The 19,134-nt window shown below is 40.8% G+C and overlaps 1 protein-coding gene across 2 annotated transcripts; it reads right to left on the reverse strand.

The window, feature by feature from the left end:
• Positions 1-466: 466 nt before the first annotated feature.
• On the reverse strand, positions 467-17,941 carry TMEM41B (transmembrane protein 41B). 2 transcript variants are annotated; one of them, XM_005291697.5, is made up of 7 exons: positions 17,661-17,941; positions 13,771-13,888; positions 12,332-12,460; positions 7,690-7,783; positions 6,177-6,281; positions 4,056-4,194; positions 467-1,757 (listed from the first exon to the last, which is right to left on the reverse strand). In XM_005291697.5, the coding sequence occupies exons 1-7, from the start codon at positions 17,734-17,736 to the stop codon at positions 1,588-1,590; spliced, it is 831 nt and encodes a 276-aa protein (XP_005291754.1). In that variant the 5' UTR covers positions 17,737-17,941; the 3' UTR covers positions 467-1,587. The 2 variants fall into 2 exon arrangements, with proteins under 2 accessions (XP_005291754.1, XP_005291755.1); XM_005291698.5 differs by having other exon boundaries at positions 17,589-17,903.
• Positions 17,942-19,134: the final 1,193 nt, after the last annotated feature.

Genomic DNA, 19,134 nt, shown 5'->3' on the forward strand with positions numbered 1-19,134 from the left:
GAGTCAATCCACATTATGTTACAAAAGAACAAAGCTGTTGAAGGTACCAGTACCTTTCATATCATCACATTTATAGTACTGTTCTCTTATGTCATGTCATGGAGCATTTTAGATGAGTTTTCAGGATGAGAAGACACTGTACAAAATTTCAGCAGAGTAATTCCTCAGATATCTGAGCACTGCAAAGCAGGTACTAATGAGGCAGGACCTGATTCAGACAGATACTTAGGCAGTGCCTAATTTTAAAGCATGCAAGCACTGACTTCAGTAGGACTTACTCACGTACTTAGGCACATGCTTAAGTATTGTGTTGAATTGGGGGCTTATATTTTAAGGGGCCCACTGACAATGCAACAAACTGATAACAGTAGTGATAACCATTCAAGAGACGGTATTGTATACCTTAGTGGATGATAAAACACCACCAATTACCCACCAGTCAGAACACAGAATGCAGCCTTCTAGGTTATGTATAAAGTGTAAGATTTTTATTACATGATGATCTGAGCTTTACATGGCAATATTTCAGATAAACAAAAGAACTGTGTAATAATTTGCATACCTGATAAAACTTTTTAGCCAGATGAGTTGTAATGGTAGCAGGTTACTATTGCCAAGACCAAAATTCCCTCCCTTCTGTCCCAAATTCTCAATATATCCTAAGAATTGTAAGTCACTTATAATTACTCTATTTGCTTTAATCATTTAAGGACTGAAATATATTGTATAACAAAATGTTGTAATTACCTCAAATTGGCAGGATAAGTCTATGCATCTGAAATACTGGCAAAACTAGACAAATAAAAATCAGTCTAAACAAGCATTAAAAACTTCAAAATTAATCAACAAGCCAAGATAAAATTCTGACCTGCTCTCCAAAAATAAAATCTACAGTATGGGAATGATTTGACTGAATTTGTTAATCCAGTTAATAAAGCAGTTCAAGTATTTAAATTGAGACAACACTAATGAAGAGAAAGAAGAATGCATTTTAGCCTCCTGCAGTTTTACATCACTGGAATTTAACATACTGCTCCAAGAGAGAAGGCTTATGTTTTACAAGTGAATGCCATTGTACTTTACATTATTCTGGGACCAGTAAGGACAAAAGCAGATGAAAGTGGAAAATTAGAATGAGAAAACTATTCAGACCAAACCATTAAGTTACATTCAAGTTTGCAGAGTCATGTAGAATGCTACAAACTACATTGACCAAAAGTTATTTGAACTTTTAGAAACCAATATTTGTAGGTTGCATTTTAAGCTATCCAATTTTGCCTTTCTGCCCCATATATGAAAGCAAAAAGTTAACTAATCTTCTGTGTTTTGAGTTTCCTCCTCTCACCTTCAAAGAATAAAACACTGATGGTTTGGACTACAAAACTATATGCAGAGTATTTCTGAACACAGTTCCTTGAATGTCAGACAGTAAAATATGCTCCTTTAAAGAAATAAGGAAGTTCTTATCCATTACAAGTCTCCCCTTTTTTACATTGCTGAGGATCTGATAAAAAACAAACAAACATACAAATATCAGAAGTGCTGATCCTGAGATGAATTATGGGAAATTTAGATCCAATGTGATCTTTATTCAAACTTTTGTTTAAGCTTCTTCTGGAAGACTGCTGGCAGAATAGAGAGAATAGCTAGAATCATGAGAACAAATACAGAGTTCCAGGAAACCGCTTCCCCTGCTGTTGTAAGCTGGTACAGTGTTGTTCCTGCCTTAATTGCTACAAAAGATGGTGGTGCAACACCTATGTGTACAGAGATAAAACAAAGAATCAGTTAAAGAGAACTAAAACAATAAAAGCACAAGTTACTTTTCAATTTTTTGTTTTTTAAGGCAAGCAAATGCTCTCCATTTTAGAACTTTGTTGGAAACAGTTTAAAGCAACAAAGTCAAGAACTTAATAAAAATACAGGTCATAACAAGTACAGTATCATACAGAAAAACATACATATACCATTTTTCTATAGCACCTAGACCTTCTATTATAATCTAAAGAGCTGTACATTATTTTTCCCACTATGTATGTTGTACTGACTTTTTAGTTTGCATGTACAGACTAAGAGTAAGTAGCACATGGGGATTAGACCAAAAACAACAGTTTACCATGTCTAATTTTGTTTCTAATTAAACATTTCTGCATGGATTTTTGTTAGTAATCCATTATGAAATCAAATACTACAGACTATTTCCAAACAAAGACACCTAACTACCCATCCATAATAAAAAAAATACAAGAATGTATGCTGGTACACAGGAAGTCAGAGAGCAACTTGTGAAGGGTCACCATTTATAAAGAGGGGAAATATAAGCTGTAGTTCCATTGAAGCACAGGGAGAGAACTGAGCAAGTTTACCCAACCTGAGATTTCAGTTTCGATAGCTAATAATTTATGCATGTGGTTAACTTTATTACCATGAGTAGTCCTTTTCTTTACAAGAGTGGGGCCTTCCTAAATTGCCACAACAGACTATATCCTAAAATCCCAAACTAAAGACACCTTACAGTTCCCATTCATATTATTTCTATTCATACTAAATTTTAGAAGACAATGCCCTTCAAAAAAGCATACTACTTAGTAAGCTTTATTACAAACAGATTGTTATATGCAAGTCTCAACACCATAGAACAGTCTTGTTAAATTACATGCTGTTTTTCCCTACATAGTTAGTGGTTAATAAATAATAAAATAAGTGCTAAGTAGATAATCTTCGTTTGTATTTTTGTTTAGCTATGCAGCTCAATAAAACTAGAAGGTTGGGAAAATATAATTTTCTTGTGACAAGGAAAAAAAAGGAGTTTCCGAAACGTCTCGAAGCACTGAATCTAGTAGACACACCAATGAATAGATGTATTTTGACATCATAGGATTGTTGTTGTTGTTTTTTAGGGGAAAATAATTCACTTGTTCACCAAGATAGAGACAATTCCCATCTTGTAAGATTAATTTAGTTACCACTTTATTTTAGGTTCAGTCAAGACAATAATAATAATAATAATAATAGTAATACCTAGCTCTTATGTAGATCTCAAAGCACTTTACAAAGGACGTCAGTATTATCATCTGCATTTTACAGATGGGGAAATCAGTGCACTAACTTGCCCAAGGTCACCCAGCACTCCAATGGTGGGAACTAAACCAAGGTCTCCTGAATGATAATCCAATATTACATCCACTAGACCAGTGGTCTCCAAAGTGGGGTGTGTGCACTCCAGGGGCTGCACAAGAGGATCCTCCGGGGTGTGTGGCAGAAGGAGCGCTGCCGGAGCAGCGCCCCTTCCCCCCCTCCTCCCCCCTCAACAGTTCTGCCGGGAGTCCGAGCGGCTTTCCCCGCCCCTCCCCCCCCCCCCACCCTTGGCAGTTCGGCTAGGAGTCCGAGCAGCTTTTCCCCCCCCCCCCCCCTCGGCTGTTGGGGTGCGTGATCAAAAAAGTTTGGAGACCACTGCACTAGACTATACTGCTTCCTATAGAGTTAGTAGTACATGAATAGCTCATAGCCCGGGTGAAAAATATTTGTAACAAAATGCAAACTGAAGACTACACAAAACATTTTTTGAATGTCATTAGGAAGTTAATCCGTTCAAGAAAAATGACAATGGTAAACAAATTGGAGAAAAACAAGCCCTTCATGTGAAAACATGAGAGATTCTGAGGCAAAACAATTTTGCATAAAGAACATAAAATAAATCTGAGTTTCACGTTTTCAATACAAAACAGTCATTCTACTTAAAAAAAAAAAATCACAAAATGGGACAAAGGACACTGCTGAAGTGTACAGATTTGGCATGTAACCTTGGACAAGTAACTGAACTTCTGTCTCATTTTCACCAACTGTAAAATGTGAACAACACTGGAGTAAGATGTGAGGCCCTCACATATTATGATGATCAGCTCCATAGAAAAACATAAATAAAAGAAATAGTGAAGTCATGTAATCATTCAGTTGACCAGTAGATGGTGATATACACTAAATGTTTCTCTGAATGGGGAGGAAAAAACAACAGGGTCCTTAGAAAGCTTTAATTTATTAACCAAAATTCTTACCTAGAAAAGTACCAATGAAAAATACTTTCAGTGGTACATTTATTACAGGAGATGTTATATTGATAAACCAATTAGGAAGAAAAGGCGTTATTCTCAAAAATATTATGTAGTTAATGAGGTGTTCTCTGTGTCGTTCAACCTGCCACAAAATTAAAAAAAATTCAGTAAAATCCCTGTCTTGGAAATACAATGATCTTAATTTAAACACATGTACCATTAAATAAGGCTGTTCTTATTCAGATATAGTGCATCTGTAGTCTGGTTATTAGCTAAGAAGTTTATATAAACCTTTCTTTAGCAGAAATTAACAAAGGCAAAAAAATAGACAGACAAAATATTTAAACAAGTTCTGATTGGAGCTTTTGAGAAGGGTCAGGAAAACATTTGTTAAATATAGTGCTGAAGTTAGCTCAAAAATTCTGATTTTTGGGATGGGAGTTAGACATCATATTCTATCTACTCAGTGAACTAAATCAACTCACTCTTTAACAAGGAAACAAAAATAGCTCATCAAAGAGCAACTATTGGTCTCTGTTTGTGCAGATACATCAGATAGAAAAGCAGAATGTATAAACTTAGATCCAGATGCCCTTTTACACCACATACACCTCTACCTCGATATAACGCTGTCCTCGGGAGCCAAAAAATCTTACCGCATTATAGGTGAAACCGCATTATATTGAACTTGCTTTGATCCACCGGAGTGTGCATCCCCGCCCCTCTCCCCCCCTCCCCGGAGCACTGCTTTACCGCGTTATATCCGAATTTGTCTTATATCGTGTCGCATTATATCGAGGTAGCAGTGTATTTGAAAACCTTATTCAGACTTGAGGTTTTACTGTTTATACACCAAAGTTAGATACAGTATGTGTGTCTAAATAAAGGAAAAGGTGCATTTGAACATGCATTAGCGAGGGGAGCCTAAGGCTTATTCTGACCAGCTAACATACTAAAACTAATAACTACAAATTGCCTTGTCAACATCATGTTAAAAATACACTTTTTATCCTGGTGAAAAACAAGAGAAGTGAAGCCTTAAACTATAACACAGTTTGATCTTACCTGTGGGCCTTGAACCAAGATGCGTTATCTGATTTAGAAACAGCTTCTCAACATGCTTATAACATGGTTTTGGGCTGTTCGTGTGTGCAGCTTTACTAGTGGAGATAGGTCCCAGATAGCAAGTGCTTAATGTTTTCACTTAATTGGAAAATATCCCAGGTTTTAGCACAATTCTTAAAACTATCTCGGTTTCATCTACACTGCACCATCTGTAGCTGTGTTGAAAGAGTAATGGGACAACTACATTGTAATCAAATCCCACCCCACATCCACAGTTGAATAATCATGTAAATGGGACTAGAGACCCTATATACACAAATAGTGATAACAGCTTAATGCGATTCCTGCCAAAACAGATCAGGTACAGTTTGCCTGGCTATGGAGAAACACGTTTAAAAGATTTTTTTTTTAAATGAACTATACATCCAAACAAAGATTTGTAAAACAGTTATTCCTGATCCACAATGGCCAGAGAAGTTGACTTTAAAGTTTGTTTAAGAATAGAACATTGGGCACAGAAAGTAAAGAGCATGGTTTTGTTCATCAAGAAAAGCTCTTCCAGTGAAATTCATCCAAGAGGGTGTTTACTGTTGTAACATTAAAAAATCATGTTTTTTTTAAATCTGAAATAAGAGTATTACTGCAATTAGACAGATTAACTATGAACTCAAATTTAAGAGGAGAGTTTAATTTTCAAAAATTAAGCTGATTCCTTATATGAAAAAGTTTAAATATCACATTAGGAAGACTACATATTTAATTGTATTTGCTGAACCTGCTTAATGCTAAATTTGCTTTCCATCTTCTTCCATAAATATGCTTTGGGCCAGATTCTGCCATGCTTATTCATACCAAGTACAGTAGTACTGTACACTTAATGAGTTGCACCATTTGCTTTAAGGAGAATACACTTGGAGTGAGGTGCTAGTTGTGAGTAATGATGGCAGAATCAGCCATTTCTTATTAGGTTTACTGTGAAACCAAAACCCCTTATGATTCCATCTTCTTCAATTCTAAGTTTATATAATCAGCATGAATGTTTACCAAAAGCAACTTTACCTGCTCTGACCATTTCACTGCTTTCTCTGTTAAATATTTGTACACAACTGGCCGTCCAACTAAATATGAAAGCATATAACAGAAAGAGGCTCCAAGTCCAGAACACTGAAATGAAAAAGAAAGTGAGACGAAATTCTTTGCAATTTGTACAACAATCTCTAATCCCTGCTGATTTCATTAGTAGTAAAGGGCCTGGCTCCATACAGCTATCCATTTAGGCTGCTTTACAGGGTTCTCCTTTTAATTGTCTGTGTTAGCCACTCCTACATATACACATACAACACCAATCGTTAGAATCTTTTCTATAACAGCTTTGCTTAGGCCAGAGGTTCTTAAGCTGTGGTCCGTGGACCACCAGTGGCTCATGAGTTCCATTCAGGTGGTCCACAGATAGTTCCCTCTAAGGTGCGCACCTGGGCAGCCGCACACAAGAAAATGAAGGGCTGCCCACCTAATTAGTGGAGCTGCGCAGGCACATGCGGTTCTACTACTTAGGTGCCTGGACCCTGGAGAAGACACACATTTAAGCTGATGTGGTGGCATTAGGAGGAATATGGGGTAGGTGGGAGGGAGTGGTGGGGTGGGGGAAATTTAGGACCTGCAGGGCTGTGGAGGCCTGAGAAAGAGGCGACTTTCCCCAGCTCCAGGGCTACAGCTGCCATGGAAAGACAGCCCTCCTTCCCAGCCTCAGCTCCATGTTGGGGGAGAGACCCCCTTGCTTCTCAGCCCCAGCTTGGGGGCTGCCGCAGCAGGGGAGAGACAGCACTCCCCAAACTACTGCTAAAAATATTAATGGAAATTACTTGTCCAGACAAGTGATTTCCATTACATCTGGGGAGAGGTGTGAAAACCATTAAGCCCAGATCTTTGTTATATGATCTAGTTCTGGCTCTTCAGAGTACTCCCATTGAATCTTTAGTAGCAAGCAGCACTAGATTTGGTGGGGGTGCGGCTAGGTGTTTTGTAGAATAAAGACCTTATTTGCAAGCTCTTTGAAGCAGGGATCTGTCTGCAAGCTCCAACCCATGTGTTAATGTGCTCCAGGGCTTGTAAGAACTCCATGAGTCTACTGTGAGTTTTTGAGTTGGTGACACACACAATATGAAACCAGGAGAACTTTGCCTGTTTCTACAAGGCTCTGTTGCCTTTGCACAGCGTGGGTCCTAAATACTCATTTAAAATACCCATAACCAACCACCTGATCAGCAAAAACAACGAGTACTTGTGGCACCTTAGAGACTAACAAATTTATTTGGACATAAGCTTTCATGGGCTAGAACCCACTTCATCGGATGGATGAAGTGAAAAATACAGGAGCAGGTATAAATACATGAAAGGATGGGGGTTGCTTTACTAAGTGGTAGGCCAGTCTAATGAGATAAATCAATTAACAGCAGGATACCAAGGGAGGAAAAATAACTTTTGATGTTGCTCCTAAACCCTGCTTGACCACAACAGCAGTCATCCCAAATGCCAATTTATTGGGGGAGGGGAAGGAGAAATACATACTTACCAGACAGACAAGAAATAAGGCTAATGGGAATGGATAAAGAAACCCTGAGAGGATACTGAGAAATATAGAGCCGGGTATAGCAAATGTTTGCAAGCTGAGTGCTTCTCAGTTAAGGATAGAACATCATGTTACTTAGAACTTTTACATTCTTCATTTTAAAAGTGATCATGGTATTTACCAAGTTGCAAGCTGAACATTAGAAATATGTATATCCTCAAAATACTACTGTTGGCATAAGCAGTTTACAAGAGATATTTGGGAAGCAATGCATTAATATATTAGTTTTTAAGGCCTTGCCCACATAAACTTGCACCAATTCAACAAAATCATTTTTGCAAAGACATTCTTAGTTAAATCAGTGCAAACTGTTTTTTTCTTTTAGATTTTAGGTTTAGGGTTCATTCGAGTGATGGGACGACTGAAACAGCTTTGATAAGGTACAGTACAAATAAGAACTATATGACCAGTAACAAAACCTCATTCTTCACCTGCAGCATACACATACCATTCCAGCCTCACACCACTTTTCTTAGATTTTAAGGCCAGAAGGGACCACTAGAATAATCTAGTCTGACCTTCCACATAACACTGACCATAGACTTTTCACCTTGTCATTCCTGCCCAAACCTCTAACTTTTGTTTCAGCTGCAGAATTTTTTATTTATTTTTTATTTTTTTTTGGCAGAAGTTGCCAAAACATCCAAAACATTGTGGAGGTGTTATGGATGTTGGTACTAGGATAAGACCAAACCCATATTTGCTTGTGACGTACGCCAGAATTTGAAACCAGGTCTTGAAAAGTTAAAGTCTAATATAATAATCCATTGCATAGGACACCCTCTTAAAAGTGTTAAATTTTTAAAAGTGACATGTTGGCACACAAACCAATAGTAATATCAGACAACCATGAGATCGCCTTCCTACCCTAAATTTCTTCCCTTTTAAAAACCTCTTCATCCTAGAGGTCCAGGTTAAGGACTACATACTTCTCACTACATAAACTAGATAAGGGATATCAAACATATAGTCCAGATTAAGTTAAAGTATTTATTTATGTGATCAGCACGACATGTTCAACTTATGCAGAAGCTCACTCAGTGTTGTTTTTTTATAAAGTTGTATTTTTAGTCCTCACAGTTGTGAAGGAAGCCATCCAAATGCAAACCTAGAGTAATTGATGTCATGTAGGCATGAATCTAAAAGCACTCAGAGTGGTGGACTCCCTTGTCCAGTATTAATCTGCTTGAAGTGTCAATTCAAATTCAATTATGATACATCATTGCTGACCACTTTAGCAAATGAAACTGAGAAAGTGGTAGCAATAAAGTCCATGGGAACTGGGAGTTGCTGCCTGGAAGTAGAGGAAAAAAAGTTCTTGGGCTCTTGCCATCAATTCAGCTCTGTGTTGATATGAAGTGGCACTACAACCTTGTTCATCTGATGTCTTATTGAGTAGTAGGCTAACTGGAGCCAAAGTTGAAGGGGCCACAAGTGGAAGTCTGGAAAGCACTGTCACAAGCACTCACCAATGTGGTGTACAGGTCCAAGACAAGTCTGTACCATCATAGTCAGGTTTGATTTTATTCTGTTTAGAAATGACTACAATGATAGGACTCTGTCCTCTGGAAGAAAAGCCCTCACTGACCAGAGCTGATCATGGCTCCTGTGAACACTAACAATAGTGATAGGGGGAAGGACAATTCTTCTTAGTTCACACAGAAGTGCACTTAGGCAAACAGGCAGAAGGCACATTTCAGGCTTGTTGCCAGCTGTTGTTGGGATCAGGTAGACATTGATACTTCCTCGGTTTGCAGACACCACCACTAAGCATTTTGGGAAGACTCACTGCTTGTACTGGTAATGGCTGGCCCTACTATGAATTTCAGGTACTTCCTGGGGGCCGGATGGATAGCTATGCGAAGCATGAGTACTGTAAGTCGACAGTTACAAGCCTCTATTGAGTCTGAAGTGATGGAATGATGGAGGCAAGTGTTAGCATCCTGAATCTGTGTCATTTTCATTCAATCTCCTCAGCTCTAGGATAGGACAAAGGCCCCCTTTCTTCTTCAGAATAAGGAAATAGAATATCTTTCCCCGTACTCCTGCAGTACCTCTTCTATGACTTCTAGACAAAGAAACGAGGCCACTCCTGTTTGGAGCAGGTTCTCATGAGAAGGGTTTCTGAAAAGACAGGGAAGGAGGAGGAGTACGTAGGGGGAAAGGCAAGGAAATGGTTAGACTAGCCAGGACTGATGATGCCTAGCACCCATTGGTCAACTGTAATCACAACCCACACCTGGTGAAAAAAACAAGGTGGCTTCTGAAGGTGAGGGTAGGCTCTAACTTGGCTCCAGTCTCGCTCCTTGGGCCTCTCTCTTTTGAGGATGATATATGTATGATTGCAATAGGGAACTGGGGTGCATTCCCCTAGGGATCACAATCTAAAATCTTTAAGGGAGTAGAACACTTCAGCTGTTTGGCTGCTGAAGAGCTCCATCCCTTCAAAGTGCATTGCACTTCTTGGAAATGCCGAACACTTGAAACCAAAGCCCATCTCATGGTGATGGCAGAGTCCGATACAACCATGGCTACTTGTAAGGATATCTTTGAGACCATTTGACCCACCTTCATGAGCTCTCAGAGTTCTCTCTTGTTATCCTGTGGGAGCATTGTCGTAAAGTGGACTTGCTCTTATCTCCCAAAATTATATTTTGAACAAAGCCTGATATTTTACTTTAGAACACAAGACCTTAGTAGTGATGCTAAGGAATCAGTCTTACACCAAAAAAAGGTCCTTTTTTATGGTCTCTTTTCTGGGGTGCCCTTTGCAAACCTGGATTTTTCCTGTACTGCTGATATCACAAGTCACCCTAGGTTACATTAAGCATATAAAGTTTCAAAGCTCTTTTGTGGCTCCTCTTTTTTGCTCCTTTTAGATGAGGGAGGAAAAGTGGTTGGGGTCTGCCAAAGGTGAAGATTATGCCCTTCTCGAGTTCAAGTGTGCCCTCACTGATAGGGAGGGCAATCCTGGCTGGGGCTGAGGAGTTCAGGATGTCAAAGAACTTAATGACCTTTTCCTGGGTCACTGAGATTTCAATGCTCGGAGCCTCAGAGAACCAGGTCAGCGGGTACTAGAATGCCTTGAAGGTGTCAGGTGCAAGTGCTACTGCCCCATCTAGTAACAAGGGAGGTTGCTGGAACTCTTTTGGTGCTGCCTTTTCACAGAGGCCCATGTCTGGCTCAAGCAAGGGAGGTCTGGCTAATGACGCCACTAGGGAGCAAGATCTTCTCTTCCATAACACCTGGGAGGGATATCTGCTCCAGCACACACATGTGGTTCCCTAGTATGATCAATAGGGGCAAAATGCTTAATTCATTGGTAAGGGAACTTGTAAAAAATTTAGTATTAATCATAATTTAAAGTGCCATCCTGATATTAACTGTGTGTGACTGATTAGAATAACAAGACAAACAGTATCAAACTCAGAGTAAATGAACAAAGTGTAAAATTGCTTTGTAAGCATATTTCAAGGGTTTGAGATAAACACATCACAGCATGCACATTAGTTGACCAAAGTCTGTCACTAATCTAAGAAGAGCAACATTTAACTATTAAAGCAGCAGATGTCATGGTATTTAATTAGACAGCTGATTGGTTTTTTTTAAACACTTGTTACCTTACATCCATCTTTGTCATTTCAACTCATTTCCCTTTCGTATAGGATCCATTTAAAATGTTATTTGTGAACAACTGCTTTTTGGAATAGAAGCAGTTGTAAGATAAATCATTACTGAATTAATGACATTGGATAACCCTGTTTTGAGTTACTAAAACCTCTCATATTGAGTTATAGAGAAGACCTCCTCCACCATCCTTTTTTAAAAATTATAAGTGGAACAACCATTGAAGGTTAATTTTTATCTAAGCATTTTTTATTACTAATTAATATATTCTGAACTCTGCATCACTACCAACAAAAAGAGAACTGCTGCTTGGAGTAACAATTAGACTGTATTTTAACTCCAAATATCTTGTTCTTGTTAACTTCACATAAAGAGATCCAGCAATTCTTTGTGTAAAATAGGCATTACAGGAATTAAGGCGTGCCTTGAAATACTTCTGAGAAATGCCCCAGATACAAATTTAAATTCTCTCTTTTTATAGTAGCTGTAATAGATGCAGTGTTTGAGTATCTTAGGAATGTGGGGCTGTACTTAATTTTGATTTTCTTTTTAAGATCTCCACAAGATCCATACAAATGATTTGAAACAATTGAACCAATATGTTCTATAAAGCCAGATAGTTTAAGTTACATATTAAGAACTATTTCCAAAAAGGACACTGTCAAGATTGGTAGATTTAAAACAACTTTCTAGCTGCATTTACTAGTGTACAACTTTCATTCTGCCAGTCTGGTCCATTCTTACAGGCAGGCAGGCACTGAAATACACAAGAAAATGACTAAGTACTTTAGAGTTCAATATTCTTGTGCATTTCAATACCTAACCCAATAGTTACATTTTTAATCTTCATCCTCTTTTACATCCCTCCTTCAATGTTTACATCCCCCCTTCAAATTTTTCAGAGAAAAACACCATTAACTGCAACTAAACAACTTTCAGATCACCAGGAAAAGGATACAAAACATATGTGGCAAAATAAGCCACTAATACTTGGACGTAGAAGGTGTCTTTGTATTTGGAGAGGACTTTTCCTAAGGCCTTGGCATCATCCATGTCTCTGGGAATCTTTATACATTCTCTCTCTTCTCTGAAGAAAAAAAAAAGAATTCCAGGAATTAGGCTAAGTAATCAGTAAATAAAATTTTAAAACTCATTTGCCCCAATATAAGTTAATAAATCAAAGAGCTATAATGTGAGCAAAACAATTAGTCTAATTGTTGGTGTGATAACTTTCCTAGGCAGAGAACACAAATCTATAGGATTCTGCAGCTCAAACCCTCAGATAATTTTAGGTGTTTTCAACATTATTTCTCCTTGTTCAGATTATACAGATGAAGAAAAATTAACATTGACTGAGATTTTTTGGGAGGGATGGAGTGTTACATCCTTCTACACAAGAGGAGACATTTTTCAGGTATTTTGCCTTATGGGTGCGTACTTTCTTTTTTTGCCTTTTTAAAGTTGAAGTATGCAGTACAATTTTTGTACTGTTATACCTTATTTCAGTTCGGCATGAGATATAATTTTATTTTTTGGCCACTATAGTTAAAAGCAATACAACCTCCTCACTGTGGACACAATTATACCAGTATATACGTGCCTTATATAGGTATAGCTTATTTCCCCCACCTATATGAGAACAAACAACACCGGTATAAATCACATTTATACCAGTATAACTGTATCCAAAGACAGGAAGGTTGTACTGCTTTAATTACAGCAGTATAGTTAAAATGATACAACTTTTGCTTTTAGACTAGCACTGACTGGCAGTCTCCAGCACTTGCTTATGGATATTTCCAACTTTGAGGTTTTATATTTTGACTTCCTGGGTTGTCTAATGAATTTCCTTCCACCCCTCCCCACCCCCTTTTTCATATTTCTATCACGTTATGAAAATGTTCACGTATGTCAGTTTGGGGACCTCCAAAAACGGGGGTGGCCAACCTGTAGCTCCGGAGCCACATGCGGCTCTTCAGAAGTTAATATGCGGCTCCTTGTATAGGCACCGACTCCAGGGTTGGAGCTACAGGCACCAACTTTCCAATGTGCCGAGGGGTGCTCACTGCTCAACCCCTGGCTCTGCCACAGGCCCTGCCCCCACTCCAGTCCTTCCTGCCCCCTCCCCGTAGCCTGCCATGCCCTCGCTCCTCCCATTCCCTCCCAGAGCCTCCTGCATGCCACAAAACAGCAGATCGGCAGGGCTGCCAGTGAGTGGGAGGCGCTGGGAGAGCTAATGGGGAACTGCTGACATATTACTGTAGCTCTTTGGCAATGTATGTTGGTAAATTCTGGCTCCTTCTCAGGCTCAGGTTGGCCACCCCTGTCCTAAAACCTTTAGTTGTAGAGGATACTACAAAGAGAAGCCAGCAAATTAATCCTTCTCAATATACTTACTCACTAAGCTGTGGAAAATATTTATATACTAGAAACATAATCGAAGCAGCAGACAGAAAGATGGACACTAATATGAGGAGTGACATTCGTGCTGATCCACCTTCTATATGGGCCTTTCCTAAAATTAAACAAAATTATAGTTAACAAAAAAAATAAATATGACCGAGTTCAACATTATGCTTTCAAAAGTTTTTAAAGTAAGTATTTTGTGGATAAAATCTTCCCACCAAAAAGCCATCTCTCTTATATTCCCTAGAAGCTGCAGGCAAGATCTTGCATTCCTTACTTGAGCAAAGCTCCCACTGACATAAACCCAAATAAGGACTACTGGAGCTGGCCCTCAATTAATACATTAAGGGAGAAAACCTGCTTTACACCTTTCAGAGTAGCAGCCATGTTAGTCTGTATCCGCAAAAAGAACAGGAGTACTTGTGGCACCTTAGAGACTAACAATTTATTAGAGCATAAGCTTTCGTGGACTATGCATCTGAAGAAGTGGGCTGTAGTCCACGAAAGCTTATGCTCTAATAAATTTGTTAGTCTCTAAGGTGCCACAAGTACTCCTGTTCTTTCTGCTTTACACCCTTATTCATCACAGCAAAGTAACATGAGAACACGCATGTACAGTACACTAAACTTTTTGCCAAAAATTCCCCACCACTGGTTTAGCTACAGTAAACAAAATGCTGATGGCCATGCTGTCTAAACTCTGCTCAGGGAAGATCTAGCCCTGCACTAACTCGGGCCAGCCATGTCAACACTACACAAAGAGATATTTTTAACACATTAACTAATTAAGGTAAATCCTAGGAGATACATTTACAAAAACATCTTGCCTTTTCTAGTCTAGGATTTTAACACATACTTATTAACATTTTGTAGCAAACATGTTAAAAAAAAACCACCTTTTCCTAATGAAGACAAGGCCTAAGGAAAAGGTACTTTTAAAATAGCTTTCACTTAGCCTTAGTATACACAGGAAAGTTTTTTTCAGAATAACTTAAGGTGTGACATTAAACTGATACAATGATACAAGTAACCCCTTCCCCCCCACTCAATGGAGATACTCTTTACTCCTGGGGGAGTTCTGCGCTACTGCGTGCACGCATATTTAATGACTCCCGCAGATTTCTAAGTTTTCATACAGAAAAAAGCGTCTGCCAAAATCTTGCTGCGGTTCCGCCTTTTGCCCACCAGAGGGCGCTGTGCACAAGAACAGCAGCAGCTCCCCGCAAAAAATAACTTATGCAATTCCACCTTTTGCCCACGAGAGGGTGCTGTGGCTATAGAACAAAGTTGCAGCTCCCCGCAGCGAGGAAAATGTATTGGGGGGTTGCATTCAGAGGCTTGTGATGTGAAAGGGGTCACCATTAAAAAAGTTTGAGACCCACTGGTATAGCTGATACTGGTTTAGCAAGCAAAATGAGCTATACCAGCAAAGGCACATTTTTAGCTGTATAACTGTATCTACACTAAGGCTTTTGCCAGCATAGCTATTTTGTTAAAAATAAAAAAGCAAAATTTTTAAGTGTATACCTGGCCTTAGTTTCTCTGCTGGGGCTCCACAACACAAAAATCCCTAGGTGCTGGTTTCATTTGCAGCTCCTGGTGGCATGATTATGATGCCACTATGCGACATACATAGCAATCTATTGCATTACCATTTCAATGTTGTAAGCCAGAAAAAGGATGATGAAACATATATAATAAAAACAAAACAAGTTTTTTTGAAACTAGGACTAGTTTCAAGTTTACTTACTTTGCCAATTTTGCCTTGAAGTCAGTGCAAATGTTTACCATATTCCCTTAATTTTACTGCCTCTTTTGTCTGAAGTGGTAGACCCATGCAGCTACTAACTTAATTGTGTCTTTGGGTGTTCGGTTTTTTTTTTTTCCCCACTACCACCTTCTCCAGGATGATAATCCAATATGAGGAAGGGAAATCTACTGGATGGAACTAATAGTAGTAAAATTAAGTATGTGTATGGGGCATTAGTATGTTCTCCATTTCTCACCCATTCCACCCAAATTTGTTCTAACAGTTTGCAAGATACACAGTAGAGAATTTATTACAGGTGGCTAAAGATTTTAAACTGCACTGTAAAACCATGAAAAGAACAGGAGTACTTGTAAAACCATGCCAATTTCCAAACAGTGCTAATATAGTTAAATGTTTTTAACACAACCCAGAGTAGATAATCACAATACTTGCCATACCTAGTCAGACCAAATACATTTGGTTGCCTTACCCAAATGCACCTGACTGATAGGGCAACAATGTACTTAGAAAATCCCTTTCCAACTCTATCAATTTACAACCAGATATTAAATTATTCTACTATTTTACATACCCAGTAAGTACACACAAATTAAAGCCCCAATCTTGCAAGCTGCTCTATGCAAGTAAGGCTACATGTAAGCACAGGGTTGCTCATGACAGGTTCCAGAACTGAAAACTAAGGATATATTTTCATTTTGAATGCCCTATCATCAGGTTAGGTCACCAAATGCCAATGAACAGCCTTATGTACAACTGTGTGTAGTTTAGTCCTTTATTAATATTGTTTCCCTGAAAATGCCCAACCTGACAAACTAACAAGTGACAACTCACAATTCATAAGTGCTGCAGACCCTTCTGTATGAGCCATTCACCCAAGAATGGTTCAGTACAGTGCCCCTCACTAGCACATAACAGGGAGGGCTCAACCGACCAAAGTGAGATGTCTGCTTTAAGACATTCAGACCCTGACCAATGGGGAAGTGACAACTGCAAGGGAAACAATGGGGGGCAAAGAGGGAGCTACCAGGGGGTAACTGGCAGGGAGAGGCTTGCTCCCTTGCTTACCCTTCCGGAAGAAGGGCAGAGATGCCCATCAGCACAGAATGAGCCACAGCATCACAGCTCCGCAGAGCTTAGCGTGTCCTCGGAGCTATTTGCTTAACTGCAACACCTGCCGGGCGGCCAACAACACTGCCTGCCACCTCCGTGCCTGCATACCCCTGAACAGTGACCCTACACAATGCCCCTCTCCCTGCTCCCATCTCCCCATACTGCCCCAGTCTCACCAAACCAACCCCACCCCACTTCAGTGCCCCTTTCCCCGACACTGACCCCAGAGTCCATTCCCCTGCCCCAAACCGACTGACACTAGTGTCCCCTACCCCCACACTACTCCAAACCAACCCCCCTCAGTGCACTGTCCCTGAACACTGACCCCACAGACCCTCCCTCTCCCTACCCCCCATTACCCCCAAACCTACCTCCCCTCAGTGCCCCTCCACAAATAGCAACCTTGCAGAGCCCCTCCCTTTGCCCCAAACCAACCCCATCTCAGTGCCCCCACCTCACACATCACTGGACAGTGCCCTTCCCTTAACACCCCCCCACACTGGCCTCTCCCCAGACGCTGACACCACAGAGCCCTTCTCCCTGCCCCCAAACCAACCCCCCCTCCGTGTCCTCTCCCCAGACAGACCCCACAGAGCCCTTCTCCCTGCCCCCAAACCAATTCCCCCCTCCGTGTCCTTTCCCCAGAAACTGGCCCCACAGAGTCCTCCTTCTCCCTGCCCCCCTCTGCCGACCCCCCTCCGTGTCCTCTCCAGACAGACCCCACAGAGCCCTTCTCCTGCCCTCCTCTGTCCCCAAACCGACCCCCCTCTGTGTCCCCTCCCCAGACACTGACCCCACAGACCCCTTCTCCCTGCCCCCCTCTGCCCCCAAACTGAAACCCCTCCGTACCCCCTTCACAGATACTGACCCCAGAGCCCTTCTCCCTGCCCCCCATTGCCCCCCAACTGCCCCCTCCCCGGACACTGACCCCATTCTGCCCCCAGCAGCGGCCCCGCTGCTCACACCGCCCCCCAGCCCCAGGCAGGCGTCAGGACGGCACCTTCGATGCGCTGCTGCTGGGGCCGGGCGCTCGCCAGCTCGCCGGGGCCCCGCTCCGCCGCTCTCCGCTGCGCCATGGCCCCGCGCTGCCAAGAGCCGGACACCCGGCGATGAACCACAGGCCCAGCCAGGCGAGCCCAGGCCTCCCCAGCACTAAGAGCCGCGAGAGGAGGCGGGACCCGTCGCTCCCATCACCCCACCAAGGCCCCACACGGCGCATGCCCGCCCGAACCGCCGGGCTCGCTTGGGCCTGCAGGGAGAGTGCTCCGCGTTTAACTGGTAAATACGGTAACGCCAAGCAGGGTTTGCGTTTTTAACCTGTTAATTACGACAAACACCCAACTGTGGTGACACTAAATCAAGACTCTGTTCAACCATGTAAATACGGTAATTCCCAAGGGGGACTAGGTGCCCAATCAATATATGCTGTAAAACTGAGGGAGAGTTGCATGTTTCAGCTTATGCTAATGCCCAATCATGGGTGCGTTTAGTCCATTAAATACGGCAGCACACATCCAGATTTCACTAAAAAGCAACAGAGGGTCCTGTGGCACCTTTGAGACTAACACAAGTACTTGCATCTGAAGAAGTGAGGTTCTTACCCACGAAAGCTTATGCTCCCAATACTTCTGTTAGTCTCAAAGGTGCCACAGGACCCTCTGTTGCTTTTTACAGATTCAGACTAACACGGCTACCCCTCTGATACCAGATTTCACTGTTTCCCGCTTCCCAACATTAAAACAGTAAAGCTTAGATCAGTGCGCGTTTAATGCTTAACCCAATAAATAATCTAAAACAGGGTAAACTGAGTTAGGTCTTCCTGATTAACCCATTAAACATGGTTTAAACCTCAAGGTGAGACTTCAATATATATGGTAATGTCCAGCTAGAATTGCGTGTTTTATTGAGTATATATGGTAGCCTGTTTAGCCTATTGAATATAACAGTAAGGCAGGGCTGTGTGTCTAGCGCAATAAATACGATCATGCAGTTAAGTATGGTAATACTCAGCTGAGGCTGAATGTTTAACCGCTATACTTGGTAACACACTCAACCAGAGCTCATTGTGTTTTAACCCAGTAAATACAGTAATGCAGAGATGGAGTCAGTAAATATGGGAATACAGGGCCTCCATTAACAATGTGGGTAATTAACCACTGGAACAATTTACCAAAGCTGGTGGTAGATTCTCCTTCACTGGCAATTTTTAAATCTAGATTTCTAAAAGTTGTGCTCTAGGGTCAGTCAGGAATTACTTTGAATATATACTCAGGCCTGAGTTATACAGGAGGTCAGAGTGTTGTAGATGATCTAAATAGTCCCTTCTGGCCTTTAAACCAAAAGCCTAAATCTCACAGTCTCAACCTGCTCATTTTGGGTAGGGAACAGTGCCCTTTCCAAGTGTGCTACTAGCCACTTCACACAGCTCACTGAAAGAGTAAGACTTCTTGTTCCCATAACTATAGAAGACATAG

The sequence above is a fragment of the Chrysemys picta genome, chromosome 4, assembly GCF_011386835.1.
Source record: "Chrysemys picta bellii isolate R12L10 chromosome 4, ASM1138683v2, whole genome shotgun sequence".
In the NCBI taxonomy this organism is placed as follows: Eukaryota; Metazoa; Chordata; order Testudines; family Emydidae; genus Chrysemys; species Chrysemys picta.

Bases quoted from the DNA above. Each gene is read 5' to 3' on its own strand.
- TMEM41B (XM_005291697.5), bottom strand. From the start codon at position 17,736: ATGGCGCAGCGGAGAGCGGCGGAGCGGGGCCCCGGCGAGCTGGCGAGC. The intron at 6,282-7,689 runs GTAAGTATGTAT...TTTTCATTTCAG, and splicing joins CCTTATTTCTTGTCTGTCTG to TGTTCTGGACTTGGAGCCTC. The intron at 4,195-6,176 runs GTAAAGTTGCTT...ATTTTGTGGCAG, and splicing joins CAGTGAAATGGTCAGAGCAG to GTTGAACGACACAGAGAACA.